Source organism: Dunckerocampus dactyliophorus, chromosome 4, assembly GCF_027744805.1.
Source record: "Dunckerocampus dactyliophorus isolate RoL2022-P2 chromosome 4, RoL_Ddac_1.1, whole genome shotgun sequence".
In the NCBI taxonomy this organism is placed as follows: Eukaryota; Metazoa; Chordata; class Actinopteri; order Syngnathiformes; family Syngnathidae; genus Dunckerocampus; species Dunckerocampus dactyliophorus.
In genome coordinates this window covers 17,049,504-17,068,536 of record NC_072822.1, presented here as the reverse complement: position 1 = coordinate 17,068,536, position 19,033 = coordinate 17,049,504, and the positions used below count along the sequence as shown (strand labels likewise).

Below are 19,033 nucleotides of genomic sequence, written 5' to 3'. Positions count from 1 at the left end.
GAGGCCTTGTGGTCTCTTGATTTGACCAAAAGTGTACGACAAACCAAATATTTCACAAACTTGAGAGTTTGAAGACAGCGAAACAACATACAGAGTAAATAGATGGGTGTTTCTCTACCTCTTGCGTTGGCAATCCCAGTCACCATTAATTAGCACTGCTGTGACTATTCAGCTTTCTTCCACATTCATTGTCTTTGTCACTTCCTTTAACATCATCATAGAACCTATTTTTGTCTCAAGATTTTGGAAATTTGGGGTCAAAAACCAATCAGTCCTGACGAAAACTGAACGGATGACTAACCTTAACGCAGAACCAATCTTTTAACAAACATCTCACAAAGCTCGCCACAGAAAGGACCATATGTGGCGTGCGCACTGCTAATCGAGAAAACTAATCTACCACTCTCAAAGCAGAACCAGTCTTTTAAGTCACATGTTGCAAAGATAGGCGGAGGCACAGTGTGCATTGCAAGTCCACTGTCTGTTTTTGTGAATGATATATAATATGACAATTCACAGACTCAAGTAAATGTACTAAAATTGCATGTTTGTAGAAGACTAAGGTTTTGTTCATGTTGCCCGGAAATTTAAAACGGTCCATTCTTGTATAGTTTTCACATCGCCTAATGATGACAAATGGTGCCTGATGTTACCAAATTGTCAATAAAATGGAACCAACCCATCTGAAATTGTCTCGTTTATTGATTCGAGCTGAGGGGAAGCAACATTCACTCCTTTCAAAGTCAGACACAGGCTTGCTATGGAAAGCCTGTCACACTGTTGACACAGTCAGATGACAGATACACTTAATAGGTTAACAAGTGTAGTGTGGCTGCCACATTTAACACACAACATTAGCGACTTTGTAAACATACATCCGCAGCTTATGTATTTTTACTGTTAAACTGTTTATGAAGAGGTACACATTTTGACATTCATGCCCGCTCCACTTTCGCAGCTTCACTGTGTCATTTTTTTTTTCCAAATATATTAATTTATTAAACTTGTTAATGTTGTTTTAACATATTGTGACCCTGTAAATGTATGCAGGTGCATTTGGGCTTTCACTGGAATCTTGATAAGCTTTCATAGCAGAGTAAAAATAAAGTTACTTGGAATGAGAAAGCATATCCTGCTTGGACAATGGTGACATTATGAATTCGCGTTCATATTATTGCTATTTAATTGGGTTTTTACTGTTTACTGTTACATACTTACCAGCTCCAGTTAATATATAATAGCAAGGAGAAATTGAAAATACAGGTCAAATGTTTATGTTTTCCTGTATATGTATCCTCTTCAATGGGTCAAGACACTTATGCATGTTTGGTTTCTGCTCACAGGACAGTGCTCACTCACTTCAACTCCTCCCCTCGGCCAGTACACCCATAGACAGATGAGAGGGAGGGAGGGAGGGAGAGCGACCGAGTGAGAGAGCGAGAAGAAAAGAAAAAGGTGGGCCCTCACTCTGATGCACTCGTGCACTTCTTGCCACAGAGTCACTGTTCTCCATCATTATCAAAGTGTCGGTGCTGTAGGAAGTCACAGAAGACATCCTGTGGATAGGGCTAACTTTTTACCCTTTTTTTCACCAACTCTGCGAACTCATATTGTTTCAGCTTTTAGGCAAACGTATTTTTTTTTCAGAGAACATGTTGACTCCATTAGGAAGCCCTCATCTATGGAAGCGTGGGAAGTCTGGGCTGAAGTCTTAGTGCGGTCATGCAACTCTCCTAAGGCGAGCCATGTAAGAACATTAGTTCTTTGCGAGCAATTATCACATTTCAGACTTTTTAGGAAAAAAGTTGATGTGGTAAACTTCTATTGACTGAGCTGGTGAATAATGGATGACAACCTTAGCACATTAGTGTCTGCTTCAGGGAACATCACTTCCCCCTACCACCCTGCTGAGGGATCCTGGATCCTCCTCGTTTTGGTCACTGTCATTGCCATTATAGTGGCGGGAAACCTGCTGGTCATCATCGCTATTGCTTCCACTTCCCAGCTCCAGACGACAACAAACATCTTCATCATGTCTTTGGCGTGCGCTGACCTCATCATGGGGGTCCTGGTGGTGCCCCTGGGGGCCACCATTGTGTTGACAGGCAACTGGCAGCTGGATGAAATCTCATGTGATTTCTGGACCTCGGTGGACGTCTTGTGCGTGACGGCAAGCATCGAGACGCTCTGTGTGATAGCAGTGGACCGCTACATAGCCATTACGAGGCCACTCAGACACCAGGTTCTGCTGTGTAAGTGGCGCGCCAGGGCAATCGTTTGTTTAGTGTGGCTCGTTTCCACCTTAATCTCCTTTGTGCCAATTATGAAAGGATACTGGCGTGCAGATGACGAGTATGAAGCCAGGATGTGCTACGATGTCCCCACTTGTTGTGACTTCGTTACCAACCGGGCCTACGCCATTGTATCTTCTACAGTGTCTTTTTACATTCCTCTCTTCATAATGATCTTTGTGTATGCAAAGGTCTTCCTAATAGCAAGGCAACAGGTGCAGCTCATTGATAAGAATAGAATGCGTTTCAAGCATGAGTGTCTGACTCTGCAAATGCAAGTTGGTTCCAACCACAACAATGTCCTCCAGTCAGAATGCATGGGCCAGGGTGCATGCAACAGCGCCATGGGAAGGAAGGGCGTCAAGCGAAGACCATCACGGTTATTGCTTGTGAAAGAACACAAAGCCTTAAAAACCTTGGGTATCATCATGGGGACCTTCACTGTGTGCTGGTTGCCGTTCTTCGTCGCCAACATCATCAACGCTTTCGACCGAAACGTTCCATCAGAGAGGATATTCAGACTCTTAAACTGGCTGGGCTACGTCAACTCTGGTCTCAATCCCATCATCTACTGCCGCAGCCCAGAGTTCCGCACTGCTTTCAAGAACCTTCTGGGTTGCCCGTGGCTGTCAACCCTGTGGATCAACACATTCTATAAAGAACTGAGAACTCGATGCTCGTGCTTTCCATGGCAGACCGAGTCGGGCTTGGCAGGCTCTTTCCACAAAACTCCAACTGGTAGCCTGGCCAGTACTCAAGGGAGCAACAAGAGCGAAGAGGCTTCACCTATTCCAATCCAGTCCAACGGCAACACAATGTTCAGCGACTTATCACAACCTGAACCCAAATTGTAAGTTGTTTTGTTTTTTTTACGTTTGTCTTTCTCAGAAATTGACACACTTGGCTCTGACTGCTGATGCTTTATGCCTACTGCTTGTTCTAAACACAAACGCTGGCCTGCCATAGGAATGTCATAGCAATGAATATCTATTTGCATGACAGCGGCTGAGCGATGTCCTCATCCAGCCTTTGTCCTTCTCAGTAGAGTTCAGCGTAAAATTGTCAGGCTATCATGTGATAGGCCGAAGCGACAAGTACCAAAGTTGGAAAATCCAACTCACATAATTTATCACACTGACACATGCTTTGTGCTTGATCGTGGCTCAACCAAATGAAAAGAAGTGTTAACCCCATCATCTTCCTTTGTTGTCATACATATTTCGGTGATGATAGCCTCAAATTTATTCATGATTGGTATAATAATGATTTTAATTCTACATTTTATTAATTGTCTCCTTTCTGCATGCTCAAGGATACAGTATGCAACACATCATTGATTAAAGAGACCCTTGGAGACTGCTAGTCTTGCTAATTAAATCCAATTATCTTAAAAATATATAAATACTAGGTATCATATACAACTGGATATACTTTATAATTACATTTAAATGCATGAGGACTGCTACTCTACCAGTTATTCTATCATCCCATCCATCCATTTTCTATACCGCTTGCACTTACTAGGGTCGTGGGTATGCTGGGGCCTATCCCAGCTGTCTTCGAGCAAGAGGCGGGGTACACCCTGGACTGGTCGTTATTGTTATTATTATTATATTCTCATTTCAGCTGTAATTAATCTTTTGGGTTGGGTGGTAAAGCACTTTACCACGTTTTATTAAAATATTATATTGTTAATATTGTGCTTTTTTGGTCAATGTGTGTGAGGAAAGCATCGTTCACTGGAAAGTAGCCCAACACAGTGAGCTTTGTGGCACATATTAGCACATATTAGCATGGCTCCTTGCCAGTCATGGGGCCTCATTGAACCCTGCCCAACACCCAACGCTGCAGATAAATCGTTATCATTTATGCACAGGATGTTCTTCCCGATTAACTGCGGAGGCTGTTTACCACACAGGTTACACGAATTTGAACTGCATATTATTGGAGTCATGTTTACGCCAAAGTTGGCTCTCATTATGAATAATGAAGCCAGTTATAACAAGGACACCATGGTTTAGGGTTAATAAATGCTTATTAGATTATTAGTTTGTTCGCATGTTATGAAGCCTTAATACATTTCTAAGGACCATTTCATAAGAAAAGCTAAAGGGACTTCCAAATGAACAAATAGTAAGACTACATTGAGCCTCTTAATCATATCGCTAACAAATGTGTTGTAAGTTATGAATGTTAGAAACTTCAGGTGATCCCATATTATAGCTCAAAATAAATCTATTCAATTTGGGAATATTAGAGAGAATGTCCATCCATCCATCCATTTTCTATGCCGCATATCCTCATTAGGGTCGCCGGGGTATGCTGGAGCCTATCCCAGCTGACTTCGGTCGAGAGGCGCGGTACACCCTGGACTGGTCGCCAGCCAATCGTAGGGCACATATAGACAAACAACCATTCACACTCACATTCATACCTATGGACAATTTAGAGTCGCCAATTAACCTAACATGCCCTCGCGACCCTAATGAGGAGAAGTGGTATCCAGATAGAAAATGGATGGATGGAATTGTGACAAATATAGACGCGTATTTGTTCAGTCAGTTCTGATAAACCACTATTGGTAATATCTGCTAGCTGGTGGTGGTGCTCTTTTGTTGCAAAAAAGTGAAAATTTGTGGTCGAAGAGGAACAGCACCTTTTATGTAAAAGTTACTCTGAGCTTTAACATTTAACTGTACAAAATTGGTAATTTAAAAAAAAAATGTCATTCATAAATCTGTCGGCCAGTTTTGTGCAAGGAAGATTCTTCATTTTCAATATTTACTCAAGTATGTTACGTATTATTTGCCTCCTTTTACACAGCAATAAGCAATGCTGTTATAAAATAAGAGACATGGGGCATATTTAAAAAATTACATTTTAGGAGTTTCGTGGAGGTCTGGAGTGAATCAGCTTGAGCAGCAGAGGTGGGGAAGAAAAACAATGATTCAGGATTTCATTCATTTAACAACCATAAATGCTTGTAGCCACCACGTTATGCGTTCTATAATCTTTCTGTATATCAATTTGCTTTTTTTTTTAGCATTTTTAAATCATGTTTTAGATAAATCATGTCAATGAAAAATGTTGGGTCACTCCCAAAACTTCTGTCTATGACATTATCTGCCGCTAAGGCTACACCAATCAATTCCAAGTTACTAACAGCTAAGTTGATTTTTTTAAAGTAAACATGCTGACTAGTGAGGGCCTACATTTCACAGAGAGGCCATTCTCAATACTTGTTTACAGAGAAATGCATACACGCATACAGTATCAACGCAACCCTTATCAACATTGCCAACAGCCCACACAGTCTGTCACGTAAGCACCATGCTAATGACAAGTTGTACTTGTTTATGGATTACTACAAATTCAACATTTCTTATCTGTCATGATCTTTTCTTATCTTTAACCAAAGTGTGTTCTCCATTCCATACATACAGAACATCAAATCCAGACATTGCTAATAACACTCGTTACCAAAAGCCCCAAAGAATAATAGCCGTGCCAAATGTTATTTACGTGAATAGGTGTCTTTTAGCAGGCCTAATCAGTGTTATTTTTGCGGCCTAAAATGCCTGATTTTGTGGCAGCTCTTTCAAAAAGTTGTGTTAAAAGCTGCAATGTTTTCAGGCTTAGTTTTTTACGCTCAATCAGCTTGTGATTTATCAATTTGTTGTGAATGTTTTACGTGTTATTTGTAACCATAGCCTCAAAAAAAGCACACGGTTTCAACAAATCTAACAAAATATGCTTTGTTTGCATGTTGAACTCGAGTGTAGAGCACATTATTGAACCCTGACAGCAATTTACCAGTCGCCCTGGGATCTCACAGGCCTTTTCAGACATGCCTGAGGTCCCAGGAGTTTTTCCCAGGAATTGTGATGGAAGTTGCAGTGTTTTTTTTAAGTGATTGTTGCCTTATAATTGTGCGAAAAAGTAAGGATTGCAATATATTGTTGTGATTTTTCCTCTGTGTAATTATAATATGGACATTTGTTGAAGAATAAGTCATTAATGAACAGTCTTCACATGAGAAAAAAAGAAAAGAAAATCTTTCACAGTTAAAATTATTTAAATATAAATATAATACAACTCATATCTGTCTCCTTTCTTCCTCTCAATAAGCACGGTGCGTCCTCCCCTAACCCTAACCCACCATGACGATAGAGAACATTGCGAGTGCCAGAACTTTGATAAAGGAGGTGAGAAACACTACTGAATTTAAGAAACATCTCGTAGCAAAGTACAAAGCTGGCGTCTGTTACAATAGTATTGTAATGTAAAGGTTCCTAGTTAACACAGGTTGCGCGGGGAACGATTTAAGGTGGACACATTATAGAATGTGATGATTGAAAGTAGTGATGACTGTTCCTGCTGCTGAAGTTTACAAGAAAGTTCAAGTGAGCACGTTTACAGCTCTAACCGTCCACTCTTTAAAGTTTTTAAGTGACTAGAATGAAACAGCACCCATGTGGCTTTTCCATCCCTTCCCCTCTACTCAGCTTTGTGTTTGCCCATCATCTTCAGTAAAGGTAAACGTGATGTTAAATGTTTATTCATCCATTTCATCCGTCATTTAAATGTATTGCGCTTGCTTTTCTGCAAGTAAAACTGTAATTATTCTCTTATTCTCTATAAAATGTGAACACACACACACACACACAAACACACACATACAGTCTTCAGACCACCCTTGTTTCTTCAGTTTATTGATCCATTGTAATACCTGGTACAACTAAAGGTACATTTGTTTGGACAAATATGATGATAACAAATATAGCTCATAAAAGTTTCATTTAGGAGCTGATATCTTGCAACTTCCATGGTTTTCTTGATAATAACCAAAACATTTAAGTTCTTACATGAATAGCTATAGCATTGTACTGCCCAAAAATGTAACTCTTATGAGCTATTTTTGTTGTCATTGTTATATTTGTCCAAACAAAGGTACCTTTAGTTCTATCAGGCATTAAAATGAACAAGAAACTGAAGAAACAAGGGTGATCTAATCATTTTTTCCATGACTGTATACACACACACACGCACATTTGTTCCTTTCTTTCTTTTTCTGGGTGTCTGTAACGAATTTGGATTTACATTATTATTATTATATTATTATTATACATTATTATTCTTATGGGAAAAATAGTTTCGGGTTTTCATATGTTCCAGTTTTTGTAGGACCTTTTGGAATGGATCAATGACAAAAATGACTGCAAATAGTGAAGTGAAAATAAAATAGTGAAGTGAATAGTGAAGACGCTCGCGGTAACGCCACTCTTCTTCCGTGGCGGAGCGCCACATTTTTGTATGTGTTCCACAGCGGAGGAAGATGCGAGCGTCTTCATTACATACACTTGAATGCACAGGCGACAGTGGGCAGGGATACGGCGGGAGAAAAATACCACGCCGAGCGCTTTGTGAGGTCTGTTTTTTTGAGGAGGCATTTTTATGATAGAAATGTATTACTCTTTTGAACGCTTATTGTTTTTAGAAGCCAAACTTGTTACTCAAATGGCCCCTGCTACGAAGCAGAACTACGTTCCTCGTCACGGATCTCTGACCAGAACTAGACTCACGGGACCAATTGGGGGAGGGGGGATAGTCACTGTTGATATACTCCACTGCCGATGGGGATGTCACACAACTTCATGTCAAAAAATCCGAACTATCCCTTTAAAGCAACATAACACACATTCTTTAACCAAACTTCACCTCCGTAGAGACAACAAGCTTGAGCTCACATCTCAGTAGTCCATGGCCAAATGACAGGGCTAACTCACCCCTTAAATACCTCATGGCCTGTACCACCGACATACCAAATAAATCTGGAGATTAAAACATACTGTCGCTTGTCAAGATCAACACACAATCACACACAATTACATTCCTCTTTCTCCTAACATTCTTGAAACACAATGACCATTGTCCTCATAAATAATATCCATTTGTCCCTCTGTGACATATTCAACCCTTGAGTTGAGTCGATTCAGTCCTATCATTGATTCCAGGTGTGCTTCCCCGGAGATCCAGACCAACGTTGCGATGAGATGGAAGTGTCAATGGGTGAATGTTTGATCATCCTAAATATTGTCTGTTTCAATGCAGATGTGGTGGCCTGGTTGGAATTATTTTGCATTCATGCACCACTCAGGTAGTGTGCGCCCTTTCCAAGTGTCTAGAACCCAAAAACAGTGACAGTACAGTACATGGTCCAACTGTCAACACAGGGCTTATGAAAATAATTGCTGTACTGCTGTGTAGTGTGTGTTTCACACAGTTGCTGGCTGTCAAAACCTATCAAAAAGACATGCTAATGCTGACAACATTGCTACTTGATCTGTGTTGAAAACGTCAATATCAAAAAACAGACGATGGCGAGCACAGATAGCACCACATTAGATGATCTGAACAAAAACCGGGGGTCTCATCTAAATTGGATGGAAGTCTGACTAAAAGTCTCGTATGCCAGATTTTGCTAGATGAGCCCAACCTGCAAGGACATCTTTGTAAAAAAACAAACAAAAAACTTAATGTACTGTACTTAATGTAACTTAATGTTTTGTTGTTGTATGTGATCTATGGCAGTGGTCCCCAAACTTTTTTGACCCACGGACCGGCTTGTGCCGACCCCCCATCCACCACTTCAAATTATTACATCGCTGTTTGACATGTGTGGTAAAAAGGCAGTGTGCTAGCATGAATTAACGAGACAAATGTGCACATTAGCACTCAATAAGTCATCAAAACTTACCTTTATGCATTCCCACATAGTATCAGCATTTGAGACCAAAATGAGGTGAAAGAAAAATGCTAAAAATAGAGTAGTCTATTTGTGCGGCGAGAGAAAGTTAGCACACGCACAATGGACATGCGTCAAGTGACACTGATGTAACAGAGAATCCGGCCACTTTTCAAAATAAAACATAAAGAAATTAAATAATGGAAATTATTTTTTCTTTCTGTGCGGCCCGGTACCAAATGACCCACGGCCCGGTACCAGGTCACGGCTCGGGGGTTGAGGACCACTGATCTATGGCATCTGTTAAATTGGGCAAGTGCAGCGTTACAGTGTATACTGTACGTAAGATGTGGATAAAGCACAGAATAGCACTTGTTCAAGGAATACACTTGTGGCGTGGACAAACACAGATCATTGGCAGCAAAGCTACAGACACACAAAACAGCGTGTTCCCAGGAGCAGGGCTTACTAAAATCCCTTTTAAACTGTCAAAATTCCAGTATTAAGGCAAGATTTTGTCCAACACACTAATACACCTTGGGACCTATCATAATCCTTCGCATTGCAATGACGTCAACTAGCTCTGAGAGATTAATAAACTTTGCTAGTTGTAGGGTCGTGAGTATCACTGTAATGGCTCACTGCACCACTGCATCCGACATGTCGATGTCCATCTGAATAAATGCATGGCTCTTATCTCCAAGAGCCATTTGTTTACATCCTCGCACAATACAGTACATCTCCCACCTTTGACATTTGTGGTAGGGTTTTGTAGTCTCACCCCGAGGGTGTTTACATTTTTGCTGAAGAAAGTTGTGTATGTTAATGTGTGTTCTTCTTCTTCTTATTATTATTATTTTCTAACATAATCTTCTCACTCTGAGAATCACATTGCTGATACTGCAAGACGCAAAATGCACTGCAATAGCTAGTGTCACATGACTGCTCCCCACTCCTCTTTTGGCAGTCACTCGTTATCGCTGTACAGCCAGTGTTGCCACGATTACCTTGGAAAAGTAATCAGATTACTGATTACTCCTTTAAATATTTTACTTTATTTTAAGTTAGATTTCAAGTTACTTTATTAGATTCTTTTCCAGCTGCAGTCAGCTGCCTCAACATTAAACTAATCATTTTATTGGCAGGGCATCTTTAACATTAATGTCAACAATATATTTGCTGCCATTGAAGGCTGAACTTTCCTGAAATAAATTGTTTTTTTCATTTTGTAGAAAGGTGTTTAAATATTAAAAAGTGATACATATTTAAAAACAAAGCGTTGCGTTATTATTGGTTGTTGGTGTCAACATTTCAGCTTTTTCTCAGTTGTGCTTTTTGCTCTATTTTTACAATTGTTCTGTTTTCTTTTTTTTTAAATTTTGTTTCTGCAGTGGGCCTCAGGCCAAGAACACATGAGACACACTTTGGGCACCACTGCTTTTGTGGCTCGGGGTTGGGCAAACCATAACTCCATATGGCTTGATGGCTTACTGTTTTGGGTGGGCGATGGTGGTTGAAAGGAGAGAGGCCAAAGTTTTGTTGCGACTGGAGCTGATTGATGCTTTACGACAGTCAGCCTTAATGGCGCAGCTGGAATACTTTTTTAAGGTTCACGTCACGCAACGCTTGTTGCTTGCAGGGGAAGGAAGGCGTGCTGGTGCGGTGTGCGCTGTCACCTCCGGCCGGGCTTTGAGGACTGAGATCAGGGAGCTTGTGGGGTGTGTGTCTGTGGAGTGTGGAGGCGTACAGGCGTGTTCATCGGTCAAAATACATGCCTGTTAGTCACTCTCCGGGAGGGGAGGTCATTTATTTTTTCCAATATTTTCGCAACTGGCGAAGACCCAAAGATTGACAGGTTGGCAATCCCTGCTCAAAATAATGGCTCTATTTCCCACCAGAAAATGCCCATCTCTCGCCTCTCTCCGTTGTGTTGCTACATGCTGACAATGTGACTTGCGGCATGCATGACATCACTCCCCGAAACACAAGAAGAAAGCAAATACAGTATCTCTTTTTACTAAGGAAAATGACAAAAATAGTAATGCACAGTGACTTGTATGAATTGAATCTGATTACTGGTTTGTAAATAGTAACACGTTAGATTACTCATTACTCTAAAAGTGGTTATTTTAGAGTAACGTGTTACCGGCATCTCAATAAATAGCTCTTTTGAGTGCATGTTTTCATGACATGACATGACATGACATTATGATCAGTGGTGCTGAATTTAGATTTGAAACACATTAAATACTGTGTACCTGCATATTTGTCAGCAAAATTCAGCAATGCAAGCTCGATTGCTAGAGTTTAGTAGCCAACATTTGCACTTGAAACAGACATTTTCCACAAAAGAAGGGAAAATGATGAAAATAAGGAGAGTTCTGGTATTTCCGGGAGTGGGGATTCACCTGTATAATCCCTTCTCTGAAACCACTATTAGTAACATATAGGGATGCTCTGATCTATCGGCCACCTATCAATATTGGCCAATTTCCGTAAAAAAACGTGCGATCGGCATATGTCGATAAACGCCTTTCAAAGCAGGTAACAAAAACCAAAAACTTTCCGTGCGGCGGAAAGTCCCACATGTCTGCTGTGTCACACAGGGTTGCCACCAAAATGACGCATCTCGTATTGAGCAGACAAGGGACGTACTTCATCCCGTACTGCCGTGAAAATCAAGTCTGTAAAACCTCAATGGCTTCATTTTCACAACTTGACACAGGCTACACCAATCGATGCCAGCATGGTTTGTTCACTCCTTTATCAAACTTATTGCCATTGGATTTTTCTTGCATCTTTGTTTACACACTTTGCCTGTCTGTCACTTGCTGTTCAAAGTACTGGCTGTACTTGACATTACTTTACATTGGCGGCAGCTAGCTAGCTAGCTAGAGTTATGCACCTAGCTTCTGGACTTCAGACTCCAAATGTGACTTTTTACCACAGTGATATTTTGTTTTTAAAACAAAAAAGGAACGCGGTTAGTTCGGAGCTCGTTTTTGTCCCACAGGGAAGCCACAAGTGGATATCACACTCATGGCATATGTACTACACAAGTGGATATCACACCCATGGCATATGTACTACACAAGTGGATATCACACTCATGGCATACGTACTACACAAGTGGATATCACACTCATGGCATACGTACTACACAAGTGGATATCACACCCATGGCATATGTACTACACAAGTGGATATCACACTCATGGCATATGTACTACACAAGTGGATATCACACACATGGCATATGTACTACACAAGTGGATATCACACTCATGGCATACGTACTACACAAGTGGATATCACACCCATGGCATACGTACTACACAAGTGGATATCACACTCATGGCATACGTACTACACAAGTGGATATCACACTCACGGCATATGTACTAACTTTTTAAATTGTTATTTAATTAAACAACTTCACTGTCTTGTTGTCATAATTATTATGTGTTGTCCTTATTTGTGTGTTTAATGAAAATAAGCACATGGTGTATCGAGCCTTATGATGGTGATACCATCACAGGGGTCTCCTATCTCCTAGCTGATTTTACCTTCACAGTGTGTCAAAAAATATTTGCTTCAATTTAGTCGTTTTTTTATTACAACTGTTGAATTCAGGCTTTATACCTTTACATAATACAACAAATGACCACAAAGACGATGGCTACACTGTTTGGGTGGAGATGTGCTTGGTACATAACGTAGTGTACAATTTAAATGTTGCCAGTCACAAATAAAACACAAATAGTGGACAGCTCTAATAGTGCTGAAAGAGATAGAGACCCCTGCAACCTGGACACTGAATTTATTCTCTTTTAAGTTGATCAGGACAGATGTCTGTTTAATAAAGATATTTATTTACATTATTTTATTCAGTTAATTTTGTTATCTTGAGCTAAAAAATAATTATTGAACAGTTTATTTCCCATGTATTTGTATTACTCCAAAACATGCATCAAATTAAATTCAGGTTTGTTCCAAAACGCACACAAATTGTTTCACACAAACAAAGGCAAACATATTTTTCAAAATAATGACCTATTTACCAGGGGCCCTTGGAATTGTCTAACAGGTCCCCTGAACAACAGAACTCATCATAAATGAATTGAAAAATGTACAGTTAATTCATGTGATTGGTAACATATGCTCTCAATTTAAATGCCCGTGATTTGAATCTGGCATCCCTACTCTTTAGTCAGACTGATTAGATTAGATTGTTCCAGCTCCTTATACCAGTTTTATTTACATTCTGGCTATTAAACTACAAAACTAATAGGTTATCCATTCACATGATTCCACAAAATGGATGTTCCTCAATCCTTGTGTCTTTTTTGTGGTCTGTCATGTGGCGACATTCTTGCCATTTTCACTTTATCCATCCATCCATCCATTTTCTGTGCCGCTTAATCCTCATTCGGGTCGCGGGGGTATGCTGGAGCCTATCCCAGCTGACTTTGGCCGACAGGCGGGGTACACCCTGGATTGGTCGCCAGGCAATCACAAGGCACATATAGACAAACAACCATTCACACTCACATTCATACCTATGGACAATTTAGAGTCACCAATTAACCTAACGTGCATGTCTTTGGAATGTGGGAGGAAACCGGAGTACCCGGAGAAAACCCACACACGCACGGGGAGAACATGCAAACTCCACACAGAGATCAAATTAGAGACAAATTTCATATTTTTTCCCACACACCTTCTTTGACATGATTTTTGTTGTTGTTCATGGTCATCCTCAAACTTGATGGATGGACGTATTTGCATTGCGTAGTGTGAGTCTTCCTGAACAGACGTATGCAGTGGGCATGACGGTAGTTGTGTTTGAAAACAATAGTGAACTTGCGTAAAAGAATGCAGGACTGAGGCATGCTTACTGTAATTAGCGAGAACAAAAATACAGCACGAGGGAACTGGCAGAATAGTGGTATCAACAGTGTCTGCTCGTCAGGACGGCCAACATACTTCGACAGGAAAAACAATTGTCGCAGACTTTTATCTGATTGCAACTGACATTCCATATAAGGTGCGTGCAGCAAAGGTTAAGAAGTTGCACAGTAACATTCAGCCAGTTGCATTTTGAAAAAAGACAAACTTCGTACTGGAAATTTGCACATACAGTATGCCTGTCTGTGAAAATGTATTAGTCATTCAGGGACCACACGACTGTTGCAAATGTTGCCATTCAGCTCCTTGTTAGAGAGCAGCATGGACAGTTGACAGGAAAGTCAAACACGCACCACACGAGGGGTCACCAACGTGGTGCCCGCGGGCACCAGGTAGTCCCCCACGACCACATGAGGTGCCCGCAAGCCTGCTTTTCATTCAGGTTTTCAGTTAATAATGAAAGAACAGTAGAAAGAAATGCATTCTGAAATAGAAAATGTGGGTTGTGGACACCAGCATTTTGTTCATGTTGTGGTAAAACAAGCATATTTGCTTTGTTTGGGTTTAAAATAAGCTCTGAAAATAAATGTTACAAAAATGAGTAGCTCTTGGCCATTTTCATTTTGTAAAAGTAGCTCTCACAAGGAAAAACGTTGGTGACCCCTGCTCTACACTGTACTACGTTTTATGAGAGGTTATTTATTTATATGCATTGAATTTTTAGGAAGGAAAAAGTGGCATAGCTAGCCTTTTTCACATCAACACCATCTTCTGGATCCGGTTTGGAATTTGCACACTTGCTGCATTAAACCACAGTTTCTTTGTGTCATGACTCAAAGCGGCATTAACTTAATGGAGAATAAGCTGGTCTCTGTTTCGTCTATTATTCGACGGTATTCTTTTACGTTTATTACTGCCGTACCAAGCCACTTTGCATTTCACGGTTTTTCAAAAATCTATTCATAAATCATGCTGTTTCATGGTTCAATACAGCCAATTACTGGTTTAAAAATATGCATACTTAAGCAAACTGTATGTATTTCTGGCATAAAGTAAGTATTTTCAAGCATAAAAATGTCTAAATGAACTAAAACACAAATATATATTTGTATATGATTTCATTTAAGGCATTCAGAAGACTGTAATAATATGAGAGTATTCTACACTCGTCACTAGGTGTCAGTAAGGTTACTATAATGTTCGGTGAGAAACAGAAGCACCAGACTTGATGACCAGAACAACAGGCTCTTTCTTATTGAAGGTTTGAATTATCTCACAACAGGCACAATAATAACACAATAATAATAATAATAATAATAATAATCCTAATAAAAATACAGGCTACTGTCGTGACTATAATCCACGGCAAACTAAAACTCAACTCTGAACCCCCGACGTCACTTCCTGTCCAACACCGGAACATATTTATGGCAACACACACGAGTATGAGTCTTATTTACATCTTAAATGGTCTATCTTCTGTTATTAAGTCTTTTATATTGCGTAATATGAGTGTAAAGTTATTTCATGTCTAGAAGGCTCTAATAATATTAAAAAGGTCGTAAACAGGTTTTCTATGCTCTAACTACAAAAATATTCAATTATAAATAAGGAATTGTATTTCGCGGAAAGTCATTTATCACTTTCGGGTCTGGAACCAATTAACTGTGATAAACGAGGGATGACTGTATAAAACTTCACTTCTACCCAATGAGACTAAACCTGAATGTCTGTCATCCAAGTCATGCTAATTACAGACTAATTAGTTGATTAAACAGAATTTCTTGAAGATGTTTTTCACCTCTCTAAGAGTCTTTCATTCTTATTAATAATTTTTAAACATTAATGTTTAAAGATTTTCTAGGAAGGAATAAGGGTAGCTGACCAAGCGGCCATGGCTACTGGCAACGAACACAGGTGCATTTTATTGAGATCCCATGCCAAATTCTGAGGGCTGTTGTTATGCCATTCATCCACGACCATTACCTCATGTTGCAGGATGATAATGCACGGCCCCATCGTGCAAGAATCTGTACACAATTCCTAGAAGTTGAGAACACCCCAGTTTTTGCATGGCCTGCATGCTCACCGGACATGTCACCTTTTGAGCATGTTTCGGATGCTCTGGATCGGCTTATACGGTACATGAGGAAAAAGGTCACACCAGATACTCACTGGTTTTCAGGTGCTGACGTAGCAGTCAGGATTTAATCAGTACAACACCAAATGAACTTCTGAAGCCTTTCAAGATATACAGTATTAACTTTAACCTAATCAACTTTGTGTACGTGTGTGTGTGTGTGTGTGTGCGCGCATGTGAATAACTTTCTACCACTCTCCAGCAGTCTGGCGCTCACAGAAATGTATTCCACTCCCTTGTTTGTTCTTAAGCCTAATTGGCCATTAAAAGATGCATTCACTGTGGCAGATGCTGTGGGAAAATTTGTTGTTGGAAATTATATAACAATGTTCACGTTAGTTGAATACTTTGATGTTAAGTCCAAAGTCGTCAAAATTGATTTGATTCCATGTGACAGAGTCCACACCTCTGCCACTCGCCCCACAGAGGTAAATTACTTTAAACCTGGCAAACAAGTCCAACCGATATTCAATCAACAAGAGTGGACCAGAAATAACAGACAAAAGCAATCTATTGTGACACTTTTTGAAGGACTACACAAGTGTTAATGGCTTGTGTGTGTGTGTGTCTTTTTGCAGCTTTATATTGCAGGAAAAAGACGGGTGAGGACTGCGAAGTGTCACAGCACTGAAGTCAAGTGACTCAATGAAGACAATGTGAATCCCAGCAGCCAATGAGGACAGTGAGGTCCAGCACTGAGATGGCTGATATGGTCTGAACAAAGTGGTGGCACCGCTTGCTCGGACAGCTGCTGACATACGGCATCATGGACAGAGAGTGAGATTTACTGCATCAGAATGAACCTAACTTAATAACTGGTCATGTACGTGCAAATTAAAAGGAACATTTAGTGTGGTTGTTTGTGGTTTCAAACTGTAAAAACGCCAAAAAAACATTTGCACAATATTATATAGTAAGTTATATATTTATGATACACACTGTCTGCAGAAAAATTCAAGAATTTAATAAACTCTCTCCGCAGTCTATTTAGTCTAATTGCACAAATATAGGTCTCTTCAGTGCAATATTCAATTTTGGTGTCACTATTTCAGCCTGTGAACTATTTAATTAGCTATTGGACTAAATGCTCTTGTCTTTAAATGATAATGTGACTTTTGAAAATCACCAATTTGGATTTACTCACCAATAAAACTTTGAGGAAAACATGTGGTTAAATAATTTCAGCAGTTTTCTATTAATGTGCAATGTCAAGTATGACAAAGGTGTGTTATGTTCAGCGTTGGGCAAATGACTTCATTAATCATAGTTATTTTGCCAAAAAAAGGAATTGAATTAGTAACAGTAATACTCCTTCATAAATGTAACTAGTTAACAGGGAAATTATTGCATGACTTCAACTATGTAACAGAATTTGGATTTAGCTTTGTAGTGGTGTGTGCATTTGAGAGATGTTTCATGAGATTAAGGCTGAAGGCTGAGCTCATGACTTGTAATTCTCTGTCTAAACGCTGGGGGCAGTGTTTTGCCGAGAGTGAAATGTGAGCATTGGTTGCATGTGTGCCCCCTTCAGAGTCGGCACACCCTTTTCACACTCATGTAAACCTTATTTAAGTCAAACAGACTAGCTCATACGAATATCAAATGTAATAAAACCCTGCACGTCACCCTAACAACCAGTGCTTCTCAAATAGTGGGGCGAGCCCCCCTGCGGAGGAGCGCGGCGGACTGTCAGGGGTACGTGAGAGGCAAGGACGACTTTCAATATTAGTGCAGACCCGCCAACATGTTTCAATTTGTCGTACTCAGCATGCAGTTTGAATATGCTTCACCGCTCTCCATTTTGTTGTATTTGGCTGGTTTGTTTCGAGTTCAGTCTGTACAGTACAGATAAATATTATCGGTTTCTCAATCGTATTTCAAATCGGGGGGGATGCATGCAATAATATTACTGTCCCCCCGCAGTGGCATGACAAAAAATAATTGAGAACCACTGTCTTTCAACACACATATTTTGGCACCTAAATTGCATTTAGAAGAAAACAGGACCAAATTTCACATAAATAATATAAAGTTTGACTGTACAAACATTAAATGAACACAAGAGGCTTATTTTTAAGTTCAATAAAACTGCATGGGTTTCTCTAAAAAAATAATATTAAATAATAATTTAATAGGTGTGTCTAACAGAAAAACTGCAACAGTACTTGTTTACGTTTGAGTACGATCTCTGCAGCAGAAAGATGTTTTGTTTTGCTCCAACATCCACACAATCCTTAGTGAAGACTCATTTGCACGTTGCTGTGCTGTAAATTCATGTGCTATGATGTTTCCTACTGGGCTCTACAGTGTCAGAGCACATGACACACAGCGGTTTGGCACTGGATTCTGGAAGAATGAACATACAGTATGTTGGTCCGTCCTTTCACTTTTAAATGTTGGGTTTTCTCGATCAACTTTCTTGCTTTTGTCAAGCCGTCCTTCTCATTCAAAGATTAAGCGACATAGAAAACGGATGGATGGGTGGTTCTCATTCGCTCGGCAAGTAAACGATTTCACTGGCTCATTTTGAGTGACGTCACCGCATTTGCTGGCACCGTAATAACTGAAGTAATTACGCCCGTAAACTGCTGATGGTATGTTATTACATGTTATTTCCCATTCACTTTAATTGGTCACAGGTCGGTACATTGTGCTGCTTTTGGTGCCACCTACTGTCGTGATTTATTAGTACTAGCTTCATGAAGACACCCAATGCCCTTTGCTTTTTTTCCCTCCTCCACCAAAATAGCTTTCATCCGAGTTTTCAGTCACTGCTCCGAATTATGACATCTTTCATTCCCGTTTCCACTTATTTCCAGAAGAAATAAATGACATCCTCCAAAGCCCATTTCAAGTTCCCCACTGTTGTTTTTTTTATTGTGTGTGTTTGTGTAACATGATGAGCGCTGTCTCTGTGTGGAGTTGGCGTCTTCTCCCCGTGCGTGCGTG

The 19,033-nt window shown here is 40.0% G+C and overlaps 1 protein-coding gene across 3 annotated transcripts; it reads left to right on the top strand.

Annotated features, from left to right (window-relative positions):
* The first annotated feature begins 1,490 nt into the window (after positions 1-1,490).
* adrb3a (adrenoceptor beta 3a) lies at positions 1,491-18,076 on the top strand. Of its 3 annotated transcripts, none has more exons than XM_054772469.1 (3): positions 1,491-3,141; positions 6,420-6,496; positions 16,663-18,076. In XM_054772469.1, exons 1-3 carry the CDS (start codon positions 1,844-1,846, stop codon positions 16,713-16,715), a joined length of 1,428 nt encoding a protein of 475 aa, XP_054628444.1. In that variant the 5' UTR covers positions 1,491-1,843; the 3' UTR covers positions 16,716-18,076. The 3 variants fall into 3 exon arrangements, with proteins under 3 accessions (XP_054628444.1, XP_054628445.1, XP_054628446.1); XM_054772470.1 differs by lacking the exon at positions 16,663-18,076 and adding an exon at positions 8,306-16,644; XM_054772471.1 differs by lacking the exon at positions 6,420-6,496 and having other exon boundaries at positions 16,663-17,860.
* Positions 18,077-19,033: the final 957 nt, after the last annotated feature.

What these genes read in the sequence shown, in the direction of transcription:
- adrb3a (XM_054772469.1), top strand. Translation starts at nt 1,844, where the DNA reads ATGGATGACAACCTTAGCACATTAGTGTCTGCTTCAGGGAACATCACT. An exon ending in TCACAACCTGAACCCAAATT is followed by an intron (nt 3,142 to 6,419) that starts GTAAGTTGTTTT and finishes CCTCTCAATAAG; the next exon opens with CACGGTGCGTCCTCCCCTAA. An exon ending in CCAGAACTTTGATAAAGGAG is followed by an intron (nt 6,497 to 16,662) that starts GTGAGAAACACT and finishes GTCTTTTTGCAG; the next exon opens with CTTTATATTGCAGGAAAAAG.